The sequence below is a fragment of the Pelophylax lessonae genome, assembly GCF_965119305.1.
Source record: "Pelophylax lessonae genome assembly, chromosome: 1".
NCBI classification, from domain to species: Eukaryota; Metazoa; Chordata; class Amphibia; order Anura; family Ranidae; genus Pelophylax; species Pelophylax lessonae.
The window spans coordinates 299,417,114-299,434,581 of record NC_138768.1 but is presented as its reverse complement, the minus strand read 5'-3'; the positions used below and the strand labels follow the sequence as shown (position 1 = coordinate 299,434,581).

Here is a 17,468-nt window from a genome sequence, read left to right as displayed (position 1 = left end):
AAAGCTTTTTTCGGTCATGCCCCTTCGATAGAAGCCAGATAAGCGGCCAGCTTTTGTCGGACTGGCAGCAGTACACACAGGCCAAATGACCGCCAGTTTCTAATTAACCGGCCCATGATGCCCAACATTCGGCCCATGTGTACTAGGCTTAAAGGTAAGGGACTTTACAATCTGCCTACTGTCAGCAACATTGTTTCATCCTATTACCAATGAAACACCATTGTTTCTGTGTGTGCATTCAGAACCCAACATCGGCCAACTAGTATTGTCTGTATACTATGACTTCCTAGATGTCTTCAAAATGAAAAAAAGTTGTTATGCATGCTTCCCCAAACTGATATATCTACCGCTCCCAAAACCATCCTTTCATCCACTGGCTTCCCGTTGCCAAATAAATAACATTTAAAACATTAACAATAACATACAAAGCCATTTACAACTTGTCCCCAAGCTACATCACCAATCTTGTCTCCAAATATCATCCAAACTGTCCTCTCTGCTCCTTCAAAGACCTCTTGCTCTCTAGCTTCCTTGTCATCCTCCTCCAATGCTCATCTCCTGGACTTCTCCAGAGCCTCTCCTGTCTTCTGGAACTCCCTACCCCAATCTGTCCAGTTATCTCCTACTCTCCTATCCCTGAAAATTCATCTCTTTAGCTAATACCTTAATCTTTTATTTCTTTTAGTTCATCCCTCACAGTTATTACCTTTTGCTCCACCAGACTCTCCCTATTAGATAGTAAGCTCCCAGGAGCAGGGCCCTACTAACCTTCTTGTGTTGAATTGTATTGTTTCTGTATTGTATCCCTTTATATTGTAAAACGCTGTGCAAACTGTTGGCGCTATGTAACTCCTGTATAACAATAATCTCAAAATGTGTTTTTTTAATTCAACCTGATGCCATATCCCATATTACACAAGTCTCTATGGAAAGATCAGTGTTTGGAACAAAAAGACTTGTGGCATAATAACAATATTTTCACACCTCAGGAATTGAAGCCATGTATTCTGAGGACTTACCACAGGCTGCCAAGGCATTTTCGTGCTCACAATATGGCAGAACTGATTTAGTACCCATTTCAGTAAAGAATACACACAAACCTGTACAATCTATCTATGAAACAAGAGTGACAGAACCAAATTCTGGGGGGGTTACTAAGGCCCTACATATCCTAAAACATCTCTCAGAAATGATCCTAATTGACCACATTTTGGAATTACACCCAGCTAAAAGGCTATACCACTGTCTTTATAAATGCAGACCGCTTTTTCAAAATGTCCCATTTTTTACCTAAGAAGGACACCTCTTTTGTAGCCAAAACTGCATGTGCCTTCATCAAAGAAGTAGTAGGGAGTATTCAATAATATTATCTTGGACAGAGCACTGCAATTTATATCCAGATTTTGGCCCTTTTTAGGGTGTTAGGATAATAAAACCAGACTCTGGAAACGTACCCCTGATGCTTCCCAGGAAGATTGGGCATTTGCTCCATTCTGGGCAGGGGAGGGCTGGCAACCTTAGGCCTGGGGGGCAAGTCCAGTCAAGTGCCTCGTTGAACTATCGAATCAGCTCGCCATCCATGCCCACCTGGTTTTATAACGGATATTGATGTTATGAAGCAAGACAAACATGATGCAATGTGGTAACATAATTTTATGTTAATAGCAGCAAAGGAGGTTTAACAGAAATACATGACATCACGCCAGGTGGGGCCTAGGAAGCTCCTGTCGGGAGGAGATCACTCTGCCTGACAGGGAAGTGACTGTGTTAGTATTGTGCCAGCCGGGTGCAGGAGCGTACTCTACACACTCATACCACTCTTCTGCAGCTTTACAAATATAACATTGTGTAGCGGCGAACAGCAGCTGTATACAGCGTCTGGCGCCTACATTAATCCAGCCCCGAGGGTGGCCTTTTTGCATCAGAGCAGCCCGGGGGGCAATTGCCACCCTGCCCCCCTTCCCAGCCCTCCCCTGATTCTGGGCTAACTAGGGATTTCATCCTCTGTTTCTGGTGGATGTGATCTCAGAAGCTGCAATACCAGCAGTGCAAGGTAAGGTGACCTTTTTTTCCAGAAGTCTTCAGGATTAAAGCAATAAGAAAATGACACACTGAATGTCCCCTTCAAGCACACACTTTCACATCCCAGTCATTTACATTTCACAGGAAGCCCCCCTATGAGAAGAACAGGAATATTTTCAGATGTTTAGGCCACATACTGTAGGCAACTATGCATCCGTTTACTACTAAATGTTTTGACAGGTTCACCAAATCCTTCTGCTTCTAGAGGTTAATAGTAAATAGAGTGCTATAATTCTAAAAGGCAAATCTACTTTTCACAATCTTCCCATCTGTTTGAATTTACACATCATACCAACTATGATCTAGGTCTATGCCAGAACAGTCATTGATCACCTACTTACCATGAATTCCATAAAGTTTGTCCAGTGAAGTTTGGGCCAACTATCCCAGACTTCCCATCCAGGAACGCATACAGTTCATGCTGTACATCCCTTCACAGAGAACAAAGCAGGGACAGGCGGATGCATAATTCTGTTTAAAACAGCAAATCCATTACAATAGCTCTTTCAGAAAATATAGCATTATGTAAATTCAAAATCTAAAAACCTCTTGCTGACATCAAAGACATGCAAACATGACATACTGCTCAAAATAGCCTCGTCTCTGCATACCTGTTCATTTTTAGGAATCTCTAAAGTGCTACCCGTCCCAAACTCTTCATTATATAAATATACCCTCACCGGCCACTTTATTAGGTACACTTGTTCAATTGCTTGGTAACACAAATTGCTAATCAGCCAATCACATAGTAGCAACTCATTTAGGCATCTAGATGGGATGAAGCCGATTTGCTGAAGTTCAAACCGAGCATCAGAATAGGGAAGAAAGGGGATTTAAGTGACTTTCAACGTGGCATGGTTGTTGTGCCAGACAGGCTGGTCTGAGTTTTCAAAAACTGCTGATCTACTGGGATTTTCACACACAACCATCTCTAGGGTTTACAGAGAATGTTCAGAAAAAGAGAAAATATCCAGTGAGCGGCAGTTGTGTGGACAAAAATACCTTCTTGATGTCAGAGATCAGAAGAGAATGGGCAGACTACTTTGAGATAATAGAAAGGCAACAGTAACTCAAATAACCAAGGTATGCAGAATGCCATCTCTGAATGCACAACACATGGAACCTTGAAGCAGATGGGCTACATCAGCAAAAGTCCACACTGGGTGCCACTACTGTCAGCTAATAACAGGAAACTGAGGCTACAATTCACACAGACTCACCAAAATTGGACTATAGAAGATTGGAAAAAGGTTGCCTGGTCTGATGAGTCTCAATTTTAGCTGCAATATTTAGATAGTAGGGTCAGAATTTGGAGTAAACAACATGAAAGCATGGATCCATCCTGCCTTATATCAACGGTTCAGGCTGTGGTGGTGTGATGGTGTGGGGGATATTTTCTTGGCACACTTTGGGCCCCTTAGTACCAATTGAGCATCATTTAAACACCACGGCCTACCTGAGTATTGTTGCTGACCATGTCCATACCTTTATGACTACAGTGTACCCATCTTCTGATGGCTCCATCCAGCAGGATAATGCACCATGTCACAAAGCTCAAATCATCTCACCACTGGTTTGCTGAACATGACAATGAGGTCACTGTACTCCAATGGCCTCCCGGATCTCATACAATAGAGCACCTTTTGAATGTGGTGGAATAGGAGATTAGTATCATGGATATGCAGCCAACAAATCTGCAACAACTGTGTGATGCGATCATGTCAGTATGGACCAGAATCTCTGAGGAATGTTTCCAACACCTTGTTGAATCTATGCCATGAATAATTAATTATAATAATTATATATATTAATATAATAAATAATAATTATAATAAATAATTAATAATTAATTATAATTGATAAGAAAAAGGGGGTCCAACCCGGTACTAGTGAGGTGTACCTAATAAAGTAGCCGGTGAGTGTATATAGATTTCCTATAGATTTGTGTATTCTTACATTTATTGCGAATTGTGTTAAATGTGTTTCACAGAATGGCAGTGCAACAACAGTGCAGACAAAGCAAATGTATTATAAATTCATAGTTTCATTCATACATTTCCTCCTTTGCTGTTCAAAAGTAGCAGTGCGCTCATTTAAAACCTGCACCTGACCATGTCCTAAAGCATATCCAAACCAAATAATGTAAAATACTAAAGATACCAGTCATTTGTTGTGGCCTTTTTCCGGCTGAGAACATTTACACCAAGAAAGCAAAAATGCCTTTCAGTAAGACAGCAAAAACTATCTTATGCTCCTTTGTAAATTAGTAATCCTAATAATAAACTATCATGTAATAGAGATGAACAAAGGAAAACATGTTTGAAGTCCGGCCTGTGTGACAACCATGGCTGTCTCCATCTCCAGAGATTCAGTGGTGAAGAAAGCGTGTTATTCACAAGATCAGCAGATGAAAATAAAAGGAAAAAGCTTGAAAAAAGAAAACAAATGCAGGCACTGCATCTAGGGACTTGTAAGCTACATATATTTTCGGTTTTCGTTAAGCTTTAGGCCCCTTTCACACTTGTGTGACTTGTCCTGCGATTTGGGACTGCAAAGTCGCATGACAAGTCATACTCCATGATTTCCAATGAGTAGCGTTCATATCTGTACGACTTCAAGTCGCAGTGACTTCAAAGTAGTCCCTGCACTACTTTGGGCCGATTTTAATGCGATTTGAGGTCCGTAGACATAGGCATTGCTTCAAGTCTAGTCAAAATCATGTCAAAATTGCGGCAAACAAATCGCAGCAAAATTGCACGACTTTTAGGTCGCACAAAAAGGGGCTTTAAGGGTACGTAGGCTCTAACCTAAAGGACTTAAAGTGGAATTCCAGGCTATAACTATCTACTCCTAAATCTGCTCCCACTCCCTTTCTAATCCCTTTTCTAACTACCCTGTAAAAATAAGACACATATACTCACCTATTCTCCAGTGGCCGGCTTCACAGGAGAAGAGAGATAGCCGACAACGGATGGAATGCCTGGGCGGGGACATCAGCCATAGGCGTACTATGGGGCATCTGTTGTCGGCTGTCCCTCCTCTCACCTGAAGCCGGCACTGAGAGCCAGATCATGTGACCAGACTGGAGCACCTTGATAAAAGGTAAGTATAAGCATCTTCCTTCTACAGAGTAATAAGAATAGGAGTTAGAAGGAGTTAGGAGCAGATTTAAAATTAGATGGTTATAGCCTAGTATTCCACATTAAAGCAGAACTCCAGGGAAAAAAATATCCTTTAAGTGGGGTTCCCCACACTTCAAGGGGTTTATTTTTCTAGGGTACAATTAAACATTTTTACTTACTTTATGCCTCACTTCTGCAGACTTCCTCCTCTCTGTGTGGGCAGCCTCTCCTCTTCGGCACTCCATTAGTCACAGGTTGTGTGACATCATCATGTACAATGCAGGATTTACTGGGGATGCCAAGAGCCTGCTAACAACCAAGAGCGTCTGAGGTAGTAATGCTGATTTGGAAGCAAGGGATATGGTAAGTATAACTGCTTTTTAATAGTACTCTAGAATAAATAAGCCCCACTGCCCCAGTGCAGGGAGAGCCCCACTGCAAGGTTATATTGAAATTTTCTCAGAGTTCAATTTTAATCACTCGCCTTACTGGGCACCTTCACCCCCTTCCTGCCCAGGCCAATTTTCAGCGTTCAGCGCTGTCGCACTTTAAAATAACAAATGCGCGGTCATGAAACGCTGTACGGAAACAAAATTTTTAATCATTTTTTTTAGACTGATATAGATTTCTTTTGGTGGTATTTAATCTATTTTTTGCTACACAAATGAAAAAATACAGAACATTTTGAAAAACCAAAAAGATTTTCTTGGTTTCTGTTAGAAAATGTTGTAAATAAGTAATTTTTCTCCTTCGCTCATGTGCGCTGATGAGGCTGCACCACTGACGGGCACTGAGAGGCTGCACTGATGGACACTGATGGGCACTGATGGACATTAATGATTAGGCACTAATATGCAGCACTGATGGGCACTGATAGGCGGCATTGATATGCAGAATTGATGGGCACTGATAGGTGGTACTGATGGGCACTGTTAGGCAGCACATATGGATACTAATAGGTGGCACAGATAGGCGGCAATGATAGACACTGTTAGACAGCACTTATGGACAATGATAGGCAACACGGATAGGTGCCACTGATAGGAGGCACTGATAGGTGGCACTGATGGGCAACATTGATGGGCACTGATAGAAGGCACTGATAGTTGGCACTGATTCGCACTGATGGGCATCACTAATCGGCACTGAAAAGTATCACTGATGGGTACTGACAGGCAGCACTGGTGGGCACTCTTGGGGCTGCACCTAAAATCAGGACACCAATGATCAGTGTCCTGATTTTTAGTGCAGAAGTCCCTGCTGAGGAATGCCGCTTACTGGCTCTCCTCTCCTCTCCTCTCCTCACGCGCTGTCAGCCTGTGCAGAGGAATGCCGATAACCACCATTTTCTGTTTAAAGTGTGATTAGCTGTGATTGGATACAGCTGATCACATGGTACAGAGCCTACGTCACGTGATCGGTGATGTGCTGTTTCCCAGGGACACAGCGCACCACCGATTGCCACTCTGCGCAACCCCCCCCCCCCCCATGTGTGGCAAGAATGGGATAACTTCTTAATGAGAGTGCTCTTGCCTGACTATGGGAAGCAGTTACATTTGAACTCAAGGTATGATCTTTACTGCATAGGATCTTTATCGTTTTATCTTTATGATCTTTTTTGCATACTTATATAGGTCCATCTTGGACCAATATAAAATATGTGTATCTCATATCTGAAGGGTTGCTGGGGAAGCTGATAATTGCAGTTGTAGTGGGTGCTACTACCTCCCAGTCCTGTGCCGAGTGGCTTTCCCTCCGCATACTAACCACAGAGGTTTACTCGCATGGCGCTGCTGCCATTCACAGAACATCTTGTATTTTTTAAATACAAGATGTCCTATGAGTGGACGCAGTAAAAATCATAATCATACCCCTTCTCCTAACTTCCTCCAATCAGAAAATGACTCATATTCATAGGAAAATAATACAAGGTGTTCTGTGGATGGCAGCAGATCGGAACACGTGACCCCCTGTGGACAGTGTGTAGTGGGGAAATTGGTCTGCACAGGACATCTAAGATAGCGACTACCACTGTAGTAGTGCAGACTACTACAATGATTGTCAGCGTTCCCAGAGGCCCCTAAGGTATGAGATTAGATATGTATACTTGCATTAGTCTAAGCTATATAAGAATGCAATAAAAATAATACATGGACTTTACTGTGCTGCAGGTCCAGGATTGCAGGTACAGTGAACCCCCCTCCATTGCGGGGGCTACATTCCGGACCCAGCCGCGAAAAGTGAAAATCCGCAAAATAGAAAAACCCTATTAAAATGCATTGTAGGCATGATTTTTTTTTACTGTCACTGTACGTGTAGAAGCATTTTAAAGGTCTTTAAACAAACTTTTAAAACAATAGAAACTCATTTAAACACATAAAAGATACTGAGAGACATAGCAAGAGCTATGGAAAACACAAAATTTTTTCATTTTTAATGATTTATATAGTAAAATAACATTACAAAAAAAAAGGCAATATACCAGGACCGCAAAAACTGAACCGCGATGGAGCGGGGGTTTACTGTATAGGGCTCAATGCACAAAATACAAAAGCAAATCATAAAGACAGCCTGACTTGGAACAGGCATGTGTATGTATGTGTGTGTGTGTGTGTGTGTGTTAGGGTGACCACATCTCCAAACTGCCATTCCGGGACCCCCCCCCCCCCCCCAAAAAATGATGTTTTTTGATACCTTCATTTGCCAATTTTTCAGCAGTGTGTGTGTGTGGGGGGGGGGGGGGGGGTGCCACATGTCACATTACACAGCCCAATCAGAAAAAATAGAATGGCTGAAGCACAGCGCTGAGCGCACGCTGTGTGCTTAGCATGAGGATTTTCCATTGGATTTGTACATTGCCGTACTTTCCGGGGTGCAAACCCTAAACATCATGGGGGGCTTTTACCACCTGACCTCCTCACTACATCATAACCTCAGGAGCCCCCCATCTAATGTTCCCCACATCAAGAGGACTTGCAGCAAGGTAAATAATGTAAGGGACACAGACCTGCCAGTACCACAGTATCTGCCTGCCCAGCCATAAACAAATCTCAGGCCATTGAAGTAAAAATGTTATTAATATTGGCTTCTGCTAGGCAAATCGTTTTATTCATTTCTTTCACATATACTTTTTCTGTGCTTTCAAAAATGTGGTAGCATTGATCTGCACTGCAATGTTGCTGTGATGGCAACGATTTCTAGCAATCTCGCCCAGGACTGGTGTCAGTCTGTCAGAGTTTTATTGAGAATTGGGTCTGGTCAGTGTGTGGCACTGGCACTCTGGCAGCAGCTGCAGACATCCATTAAAAATTTTAACTTACATTTTTTTGTCCTCCTCTGATAACCCGGCGGCGGCCGGCCGTTGGAGTTACAGGAGCAGGCTGAGTTGAGCTGAGGCGGCGCCGCACAGTAGATGCTCCGGCTGACGTCACCATCCACCTCTGCTCACTGCTCTCCTATTGGTTGGCTCGAATTGCAGCCCGCCCATTCGCCCAACATGGTACACACAGCCCTGCCCAGCATGCATGAGTCATCCTCCTTCATCCAGCCGCGGCGGACTGTCTGTGTCGGACATAATACAGACAGACAGTCCAGACTGAGACTCACGGTCGGCGGACATTCCGGGACACTGCATTGTCCCGTAATGAGGGTGACCGGGACCCGGGACAGACTCCCCAAAAACGGGACTGTCCTGGGCGATCCGGGACACGTGGTCACCCTAGTGTGTGTGTGTGTGTGTGTGTGTATACAGGTACTAAATTATAGACTCTGGATTTTATATAAAATTATAAGGAGTACTTTACTTTAGCTATAAATATGGGCATTGTAGAAGCCCACACACAGTGATTCAGTGAGTTTAATTTGACATATCTACAAAATATCTAATTGAATGAGTTCTTCACAGGCAGCATAAACTAAGGCTAATGTACTTGTTATACTGGGAATGCTCGGGAATTAATCATCAATTACAATAGTTATGCCCTATTATCTGCATACTTTATTTTATATTATAATTGCAGTTTGTTAGGCCCAAGGTAATAAGTCATGACCAATGTAGAATAGATGTCACCCCCAAACTCTTAGGCTGCTTAAAGCCAAAGGCTCCACCCCCATGCCATAAACCTTTCCCTTTACCTAAATAATTGAGACCACACCGTGCTTGGAGTTAATTGGCCACAGCAGCCATTTTATTAACCCTTTTACCTTAAAATTAACATACGGAGAAAAACATTCCTTACAAACATAAAACAATCAGTCATTAGGCCTGTTGGTCTTTGAGGCTCCTCCAAATAATTCCAAATCCTGCACTGCGGGACCTGTGCCCTGATAGGCCTCCAGCCGCGTCACCGGCTCGGAGACAAACCACTCCCCGCAGTGCCACCATTTTGAATTCCATTTAAACTGACATTAAATGGAATGCACCATAGGGACCCATACCAACGATGAGTCCCAACCATACCCTTATCCTAAACTGTTCACCTCCCCCGCCAGCAAAGACCAACAAAACGCCCAGCTGCCATGACAATATAAAATTCCCCCAGAAAGGACAGAAAGCACAAAAGACATGAATCAAAATCAACCATAACAGTCCCAGAAATTAGGGAGGGTGGGTGGGAAGCTTCTTCTTCCTTCGTCCGTTGAACTTCCACTGACCTCCAATCTGAGGGGCCACCCCTCCTAACTGTACCTCAACCCCTCCCAAACCTGATACACCAATCCCTGGATACCCCCCAACTCAAAACAATTTAATTTAACTCACACCTGCCCTGTCTCCCCTCTTCACATGGTCATGTCTGCCCTGCGCTATTTTTTTTTTTTTTTTTTTTTTTTTCGCTTCGGGCCTTGCTTGACCAATGTAGAATAGATGTCACCCCCAAACTCTTAGGCTGCTTAAAGCCAAAGGCTCCACCCCCATGCCATAAACCTTTCCCTTTACCTAAATAATTGAGACCACACCGTGCTTGGAGTTAATTGGCCACAGCAGCCATTTTATTAACCCTTTTACCTTAAAATTAACATACGGAGAAAAACATTCCTTACAAACATAAAACAATCAGTCATTAGGCCTGTTGGTCTTTGAGGCTCCTCCAAATAATTCCAAATCCTGCACTGCGGGACCTGTGCCCTGATAGGCCTCCAGCCGCGTCACCGGCTCGGAGACAAACCACTCCCCGCAGTGCCACCATTTTGAATTCCATTTAAACTGACATTAAATGGAATGCACCATAGGGACCCATACCAACGATGAGTCCCAACCATACCCTTATCCTAAACTGTTCACCTCCCCCGCCAGCAAAGACCAACAAAACGCCACCAGCACCCAAGGGTGACACCTTACCCTTGCGTGCCCCTCCAAACCCTCAAGGCTCGCTGGATCCCATCCTGTAATCCCAGGGCCCATAAATCTATACCCACCGCATTGAGGTGGACTCCATCATCCCGCAGATACCGCCATGTGTCCACTTCCAACTCCAGGTGGCGAACCACCAACCCCCCATTCCGACACACAAAGCGCCCCACGTCCTTGTTCAACTTAATCCGAGCCTTATTAAGGCGCGCGACCGACCTGGCCATTCGCCAGGACGTGCGGGCCACCATATCCGACCAAACTACCAGCAGCGCCGGAAAAGCCGTGCGCAGCCTAAGGAAATCCAACTTTATGTCCCTGATCAAGGCCCGCGCGGACCTGGCCCCCAAATCGTTGCCCCCGGCATGCAGCACCAAAACATCTGGCTGCCTGTCCAACCGGGCGAAACGATGCACTTCGGGAAGGACCCTGCCCCAAGTAAGCCCCGGCACCCCCAGCCACCTGACACAAGCCTCGTGCCGAGAAAAACCAAGTTGTCTACCATTAGGACGCACATCAGCTCTCCGGGCCCCCCAGAAAACATACGAGTGTCCCACGATCCAAACAAGGCAGGGTTCCAAACCTACAAGAAAAGGGGACAAAAGGAAAAGAAAACCAACCAATAATCAGATAACCAGCCGGGCCCACACCCCCCCAGCGACAAAAACCACCCCCCGTACATACCCTACACCAACAGCTGTGGACGAACGTACAACAAGAACCTCCTAGACTCCCAGCGCCCAATGCGTTTGACCGCATCGTCGGTCAATCCCCAGCGTGCAGCCTCAGTGGCCGCCCCGATCCGAAAGGAATGAGATGCAAACCTACTGGCATCCAAACCCAAAGAGCCCACACACCTTCTGAACACCGATACAAATTGAAAACGAGATAACGACGACCCGTCCGCATGCATTAAAAATGAACCGGGCCGCGAAGGGCGGATTGCCCAGTAATCCCGAACCGCCCCTACCGGGCACAGCGGTGAAGACGGCACCGCGAACAACCGGACACTGACCCCCTTGCCACCCTGGTCCGTTTTGGACCGTCGAAGGAGGATAGTAACCCCCTCCCGACCGACAGAGACATCCTGACCCAATAGGCCCCCCGGCACCGTCCGGGAGGAGCTGACCAATTCCCCAATCCGGAAAGCCCCGAAAAAAGCGAGAAAAAAGGCCGCCTTAAACAACACCACCTCGTAACTCGAGGCGCAGTGCTCCCCCAATTGCCGGCAGATGTCCTGCAAAAAAGCGAAGGACACCGGGCGCCTAGTGTCCCTCCTCCGATAAGCCCTGGAATAGCCCCGTAACGCTTGTCTCACCACGAAGTCCTTCGTGTAATCCTGACAACCCAGAAATTTAAACAGAAAGGCCAAGCCGGACAACTTGCGAGCCACAGCGGAAGCCGACGCGCCCCTCTCAAAATGATCAGAGACAAAAGAAAGCAACACCCACCTGACCTCCGGACCCAGAGGATCCACCGATGCCACCCGCAACACCTCCAGCCACTCCAACCATACCTTGCAATAAGCCGACCACGTGGACTCGCTCACCGACTTCCTGATCCATCCAGCGAGGACCCCAAGGCAATCCCCCATAGCCACTCCGGACACGTGACTCCGCGTTGCTCCGCTGCCGGTGCCAACTCCCGGAACCTGTCCCACTGAAAACGAGACAGCGCGTCAGCAATATCATTCTTAACCCCCGGAATGTGCACAGCGTACAGGAAAACATTCAACCGTAGACACCGCAAAACCAAATACCTGAGGAGGCGCACCACCGGCTGAGACGAAGCCGACGCGCGGTTGATCACCTGAACCACCCCGAGATTGTCGCAATGGAGGCGAACCTTCAGGTTCCTGAACTCTGCCCCCCAAATCTCCAGGGCCACCACCACCGGGAACAGTTCCAGCAACACCAAGTTGCTGACCAGCCCCGCTACCTGCCATGCCCCCGGCCAAGGGGCGGCGCTCCACGCCCCCCGGTGAAAAGCCCCGTACCCCGCCGAACCAGCAGCATCGGTAAACAGTTCCAAATCAAAGTTGCTGATCGGCCCGGCCATCCACAAGGATCTACCGTTGTATGTGGCCAAAAAACCGTGCCACAGACGCAAGTCATCCCTGTGTTCCCTGTTGAGCCTGACGAAGTGAGTGGGCAACTTCACCCCCGAAGTCGCCGCCGACAGCCGTCAGCAGAAAACCCGTCCCATGGGCATAATGCGGCAGGCAAAATTCAATTCACCCAGCAACGACTGCAAGCTGCGCAACTGAATCTTGCGCAAACCCAGCACCCCTTCAATTTCAGCTCTCAAAGCCCCCAATTTATCCTCTGGTAGGCGACACTCCATGGCCTCCGAATCCACGACAATGCCCAGGAAGCTGAGCACCGTGGTCGGGCCTTCCGTCTTGTCGGGGGCCAACGGAATGCCGAAGCTCCCGGCCACATGCTGCAACGAGGCAAGCAGGATCGCGCACCCGTTGGAAGAGGGCGGGCCCACACACAGAAAGTCGTCCAAATAGTGGATCACCGAATTCACACCAGAAACCTCCCGAACCACCCACTCCACAAAGGAACTGAAGGTCTCAAACAGCGCGCACGATATGGAGCAGCCCATAGGAAGGCAGCGATCCACATAATACGCCCCTTGCCACCGGCAGCCCAGCAACCGAAAACTGTCCGGGTGAACCGGGAGCAACCTGAACGCCGCCTCAATGTCCGATTTGGCCATCAAGGCCCCCCGCCCATAATGTCGCACCCAGGCCACCGCGGCGTCAAAGGAAATGTAAGACACCATACAGGCATCCGGGTCGATGGCGTCATTCACAGACCCACCCTTTGGGAAGGAGAGGTGGTGAATGAGGCGAAACTTGTTGGGTTCCTTCTTGGGAACCACCCCCAACGGCGAAACCACCAAGTCACGCACCGGCACCTCCGAAAACGGGCCCGCCATGCGACCGAGAGCCACTTCCTTGTGCAACTTATCCGACACCACCAAAGGGTGGCGCAATGCCGAACGCAAATTCCTCGCCACCGGCGGCACCGAGGCCAAAGAGCAAGGGATACGAAAACCCACCGCAAAACCCTCCCCCAGAAGTCGGGCAGCCGCCCTATCGGGGTACCTATCTAGAAAAGGCCGCAGCCTTTCCACCCTCACCGGCGTCGTCCCCTTTGTGCGAAGGCTCTCCGGACCGCCCTTTTCCGGACTTAAAACACCGAGCCAAGGAATGGGAACCTCCGCAACCGGAGCATTCATGTTTGAAGCGACATGTGCCACCGAACTTACAGGAACCCTCATTAAATTGCCAGCAGAAACCCCTCCTCTTTGCGGCCGGCTGTCCCGGGGTCGCAGAACCACCGGCCCCCCCTGGAAAAAACTGATTCGGAGCCTGCGCAGACGACATGAGCCGCATCCACAGGCTGATGTCCTTGTGGTCCCACCGCAAGGACGGCCTAACCGCCTTCCGCTGCCGGAACTGTTCGTCGTACCGCAGCCAGGCCGACCCCCCGTAAACCCGATAGGCTTCCCCTACAGCGTCCATGTAGCAGAACAGGGCCGAGCAGTTTTCCGGCGCCTTTTCCCCTATGACGCCCGCCAGAATGGCAAAGGCCTGCAGCCAATTGGCGAAGGTCCGAGGGATAAGCCGATAGCGTCGCGCCTCCTCGTCCTCCTTCTTGCGCTCCTCCGGTTTAACCCTGTCCAGGTGAAACTTCTCGAGGGGCAACAGCGTGAAGATTTCCACGTACTCACCCTTCCAGATCTTCTCCCGGACTTCCTGCTTCAAATGTGCCCCCAACGGGCCCTCAAAACAAACATATACCTCACCTTTCGCTGAATCGTCCAGGCGAACAGCGTCCGCCTTCCCCTCCTTCGCCGTCCCGGTCTTGTCCCCCGCCGCCCCGGCCGTCACTGCCACCACTGCCGGCGCACCAACAACCTGGGGAGGGGCCCCAGGCCCCCCCGCAACTAGCCCCGCGGAAGACGGCCCCGCCAGCCCCGGGGCCCCCCCCGGCTCCGTGCCCGAGCCCCCCGCCGGAGGCACCCAAGCCGCCGCTGGAGACAAGCGGCCCCCGTCCCCCGGGGGCAAACGCCCCAAGAGGTCCCGTAGACCCAGGAGGAAGCCCCTCAAACCCCCATCATCACCCCCTTCCGGGGTCCCCGCCCCCACTGGCCGGGACACCCCCACCCCCGAGCCCCTCCAGCACTCCCACCCCCCACATCAAACAAGCCCCGCAAATCAGACAAAGCCAGAGAAGGAATTGTGACCTCACCTGTCTGCCCAGGGGGGGCGCCCCCAGCCGCCGATCCAGCCTCCCTCGTCGCCGACCGACCACCGACATCCTCCTCCACATCCGATCCGGACACCTCGCCTTCCGAACGATCGTCCCCGGGCACCGCCGACATCCGTCCACCAGGTGTCGCACTCCCGCCATCTGCAGAGCCGAGCGACAGGCGTCCACGCCCCCGTACTCCAGCTCCGCCCGACGGAGACCTCTGTGAACCAGCCGAACTTCCGATGACCCGGCCACGTGACTTGCCCCGCCGCGTCATCTCTCTGCGCCCAGCCGAGGCCGACTCCGAGTCCCGCCGATCACCGCTGCCACCGGCCGCCATGAAGCCGCTCCCACGCCGAGGCACCCCCCCGACCGGAGCATCGCCAGTAGGGGAGCCCGCCAGTCCAGTAGCACCCCGGCGAGAGGGACGGGGAGAGACCGAAGGCCGCCTCCCCCCACTACCCCCAGAGCTCCGTCCATGCAGAGGATTCCTCCCAGAGGCGCGCACGGCCGCAGCAGGAGTACGCTTAGCCGGCGGCCCTGAAGGGTCCCTGTCGGGGCTCCTAGGATGACGCTGAGCTCGAGGGGAAGGGTCCGGTGAAAAACGCTCCGGCGGCCGTGACCGCCGAGCCCGCGGGACCGCAAGCCCCTCCGAATCCCGTGCAGAGTCCTGAACCCCCATCAACGTGGAGACCTGGGACCGGAGCCACTCAGTCCCCTTCACCGCGGCAGCGGCCTTGATTTGCTCCAGCAAAACGTCCAAATCCGCCATCACAGACCAGGGAAGCTGAGGTGAGATGCTCTGCAGTGAAAAAGGTGGGTGACCAAGCTTCTTCTTCCTTCGTCCGTTGAACTTCCACTGACCTCCAATCTGAGGGGCCACCCCTCCTAACTGTACCTCAACCCCTCCCAAACCTGATACACCAATCCCTGGATACCCCCCAACTCAAAACAATTTAATTTAACTCACACCTGCCCTGTCTCCCCTCTTCACATGGTCATGTCTGCCCTGCGCTATTTTTTTTTTTTTTTTTTTTTTTTTCGCTTCGGGCCTTGCTTATCAGTTTCACATGGTTCAAGTGTACTCATGGTCCAGTGCTTTGGTCAGAAGGCTAAAGGCGCCTGCCTATATAAGAGAATGTTTGCCTGATCCAAATATTTATAAGAAGGTCATACAATGGTTGTTTCAGGCTTTAAAGTGGAAGTAAACCCTTATATCATTTTCAACCAAGGAAGCCGCCATCTTGGCCTCTGTTTGATCTTCATTTTTCATAGTGCTGCACATGTGATCAGTTATGACACCAGCCATTGGATGGTTTGACAGTTTAGTTGAGAGCACAACCAATGTGACAGTTGGATTCCTGGCGTGTGCCATAAATATAATTGTTTTAAACTGTTAAATCTATGGGTTTACTTACACTTTAAATATAGGCATGCCTTAAATGTAACTGTTTTGGGAAACCATTAAATGGGTTTGGTGCTACTGCCTTGAACAATAAATGTTAGGCCTCGTTTACACTTGCAATTTTGGGTGCTAAAATCCTGTGGTTGAGCTGCATTTTTTTACTGCCCCTCAACTGCTCTCCATTTTGCTTCTGAGGCAAATGGGGGGTGTACACATGCCGCGGCCATAATATTTTGCTTTGTCGCCGCTGCAGGAATTATAGCCCCTATTTTAACTCTCTGAAACTAGACAACCGTGTGCATTATGCAAGGTTGCAGGGTGGTCACACTCGGTGGGCAATACCGCCTGCGTAATGCGACTCATTCAAGTGAATGGGACTGTGCTGGAACTGCCCAAAACAGGTGGAGGGGAGGTGATAGAGTATCTCCTCACCAGGGCCGGAACAAGGGGTGGGCAGGATGGGTGGCTGCCCTGGACGCTGTGGTATTATGGGGGGAGGGGATTTATGTTGAAAGGAGGAATTTGGGGGGTGGCAGAAGGCAAGCATTGTTCTAGAAGGGGAAATTGGAGGGGTGGGGAGTGCTAAGAGTAGTGATTTTGGAGATTTGTGTTGAAAGGGGGGATGGGGGAGAAGAATATTTGTGTTAAGAGGGGGAATTTGTGCTGGGAGGGGGGGGGGGATTTGAAGTGGGAGGGAGAAGATGTGTACTAGGAGGGGGAATTTCAGGGGTCGAGGACTTGTTCTAGGAGGCATGAATTATGTTTTGGGGGGATTTGGAGGATGGGGGGGGGGATATTTGTGCTGAGAGGGGGGATTTTCGCAGGGAGGTGGATTTGTACTGGGAGGAGGGGGAATTTATGCATAGGGGGCAAGCATGCAGATTAGTGCTCAGTGTTTTAGTGGGGGATTGTTGCTGACACATACAGTAAACCTCATCCATCTTGAGGGGGGGGGGGTAGCAGTTTGGGTTGTTTGCCCATGGTTCTGGATGACCTTGTCCCGGCACTGCTCCTTACTTCCTGTCTATTGCAGTTTAAAGAGTGTCTCGAACGTGGGTCATGCTTCAAACAGCAAAGCAAGTGTAACACCTGCGTGATCTGCATAGCTGTGATAGCTGCAGTCGCTCGTTTTTTTGAGCATTATTTTTGTTTTTTATTTAAGTGTTTTTGGAGCTGCACCATTCATTTGAATGGGCCTCCTTCCACTCCAAAAATTCTCAAAAAGAAGCTCATGTACCAAATCT

At 48.9% G+C, this 17,468-nt stretch overlaps 1 protein-coding gene across 1 annotated transcript; it reads right to left on the bottom strand.

The window, feature by feature from the left end:
* Nucleotides 1-10,538: 10,538 nt before the first annotated feature.
* LOC309545018 (uncharacterized protein) lies at nucleotides 10,539-17,165 on the bottom strand (the record flags this gene model as incomplete). The annotated part of the gene is made up of 2 exons (XM_082244121.1): nucleotides 10,539-11,134; nucleotides 17,150-17,165. The coding sequence occupies 2 exons, from the start codon at nucleotides 17,163-17,165 to the stop codon at nucleotides 10,539-10,541; spliced, it is 612 nt and encodes a 203-aa protein (XP_082100247.1).
* Nucleotides 17,166-17,468: the final 303 nt, after the last annotated feature.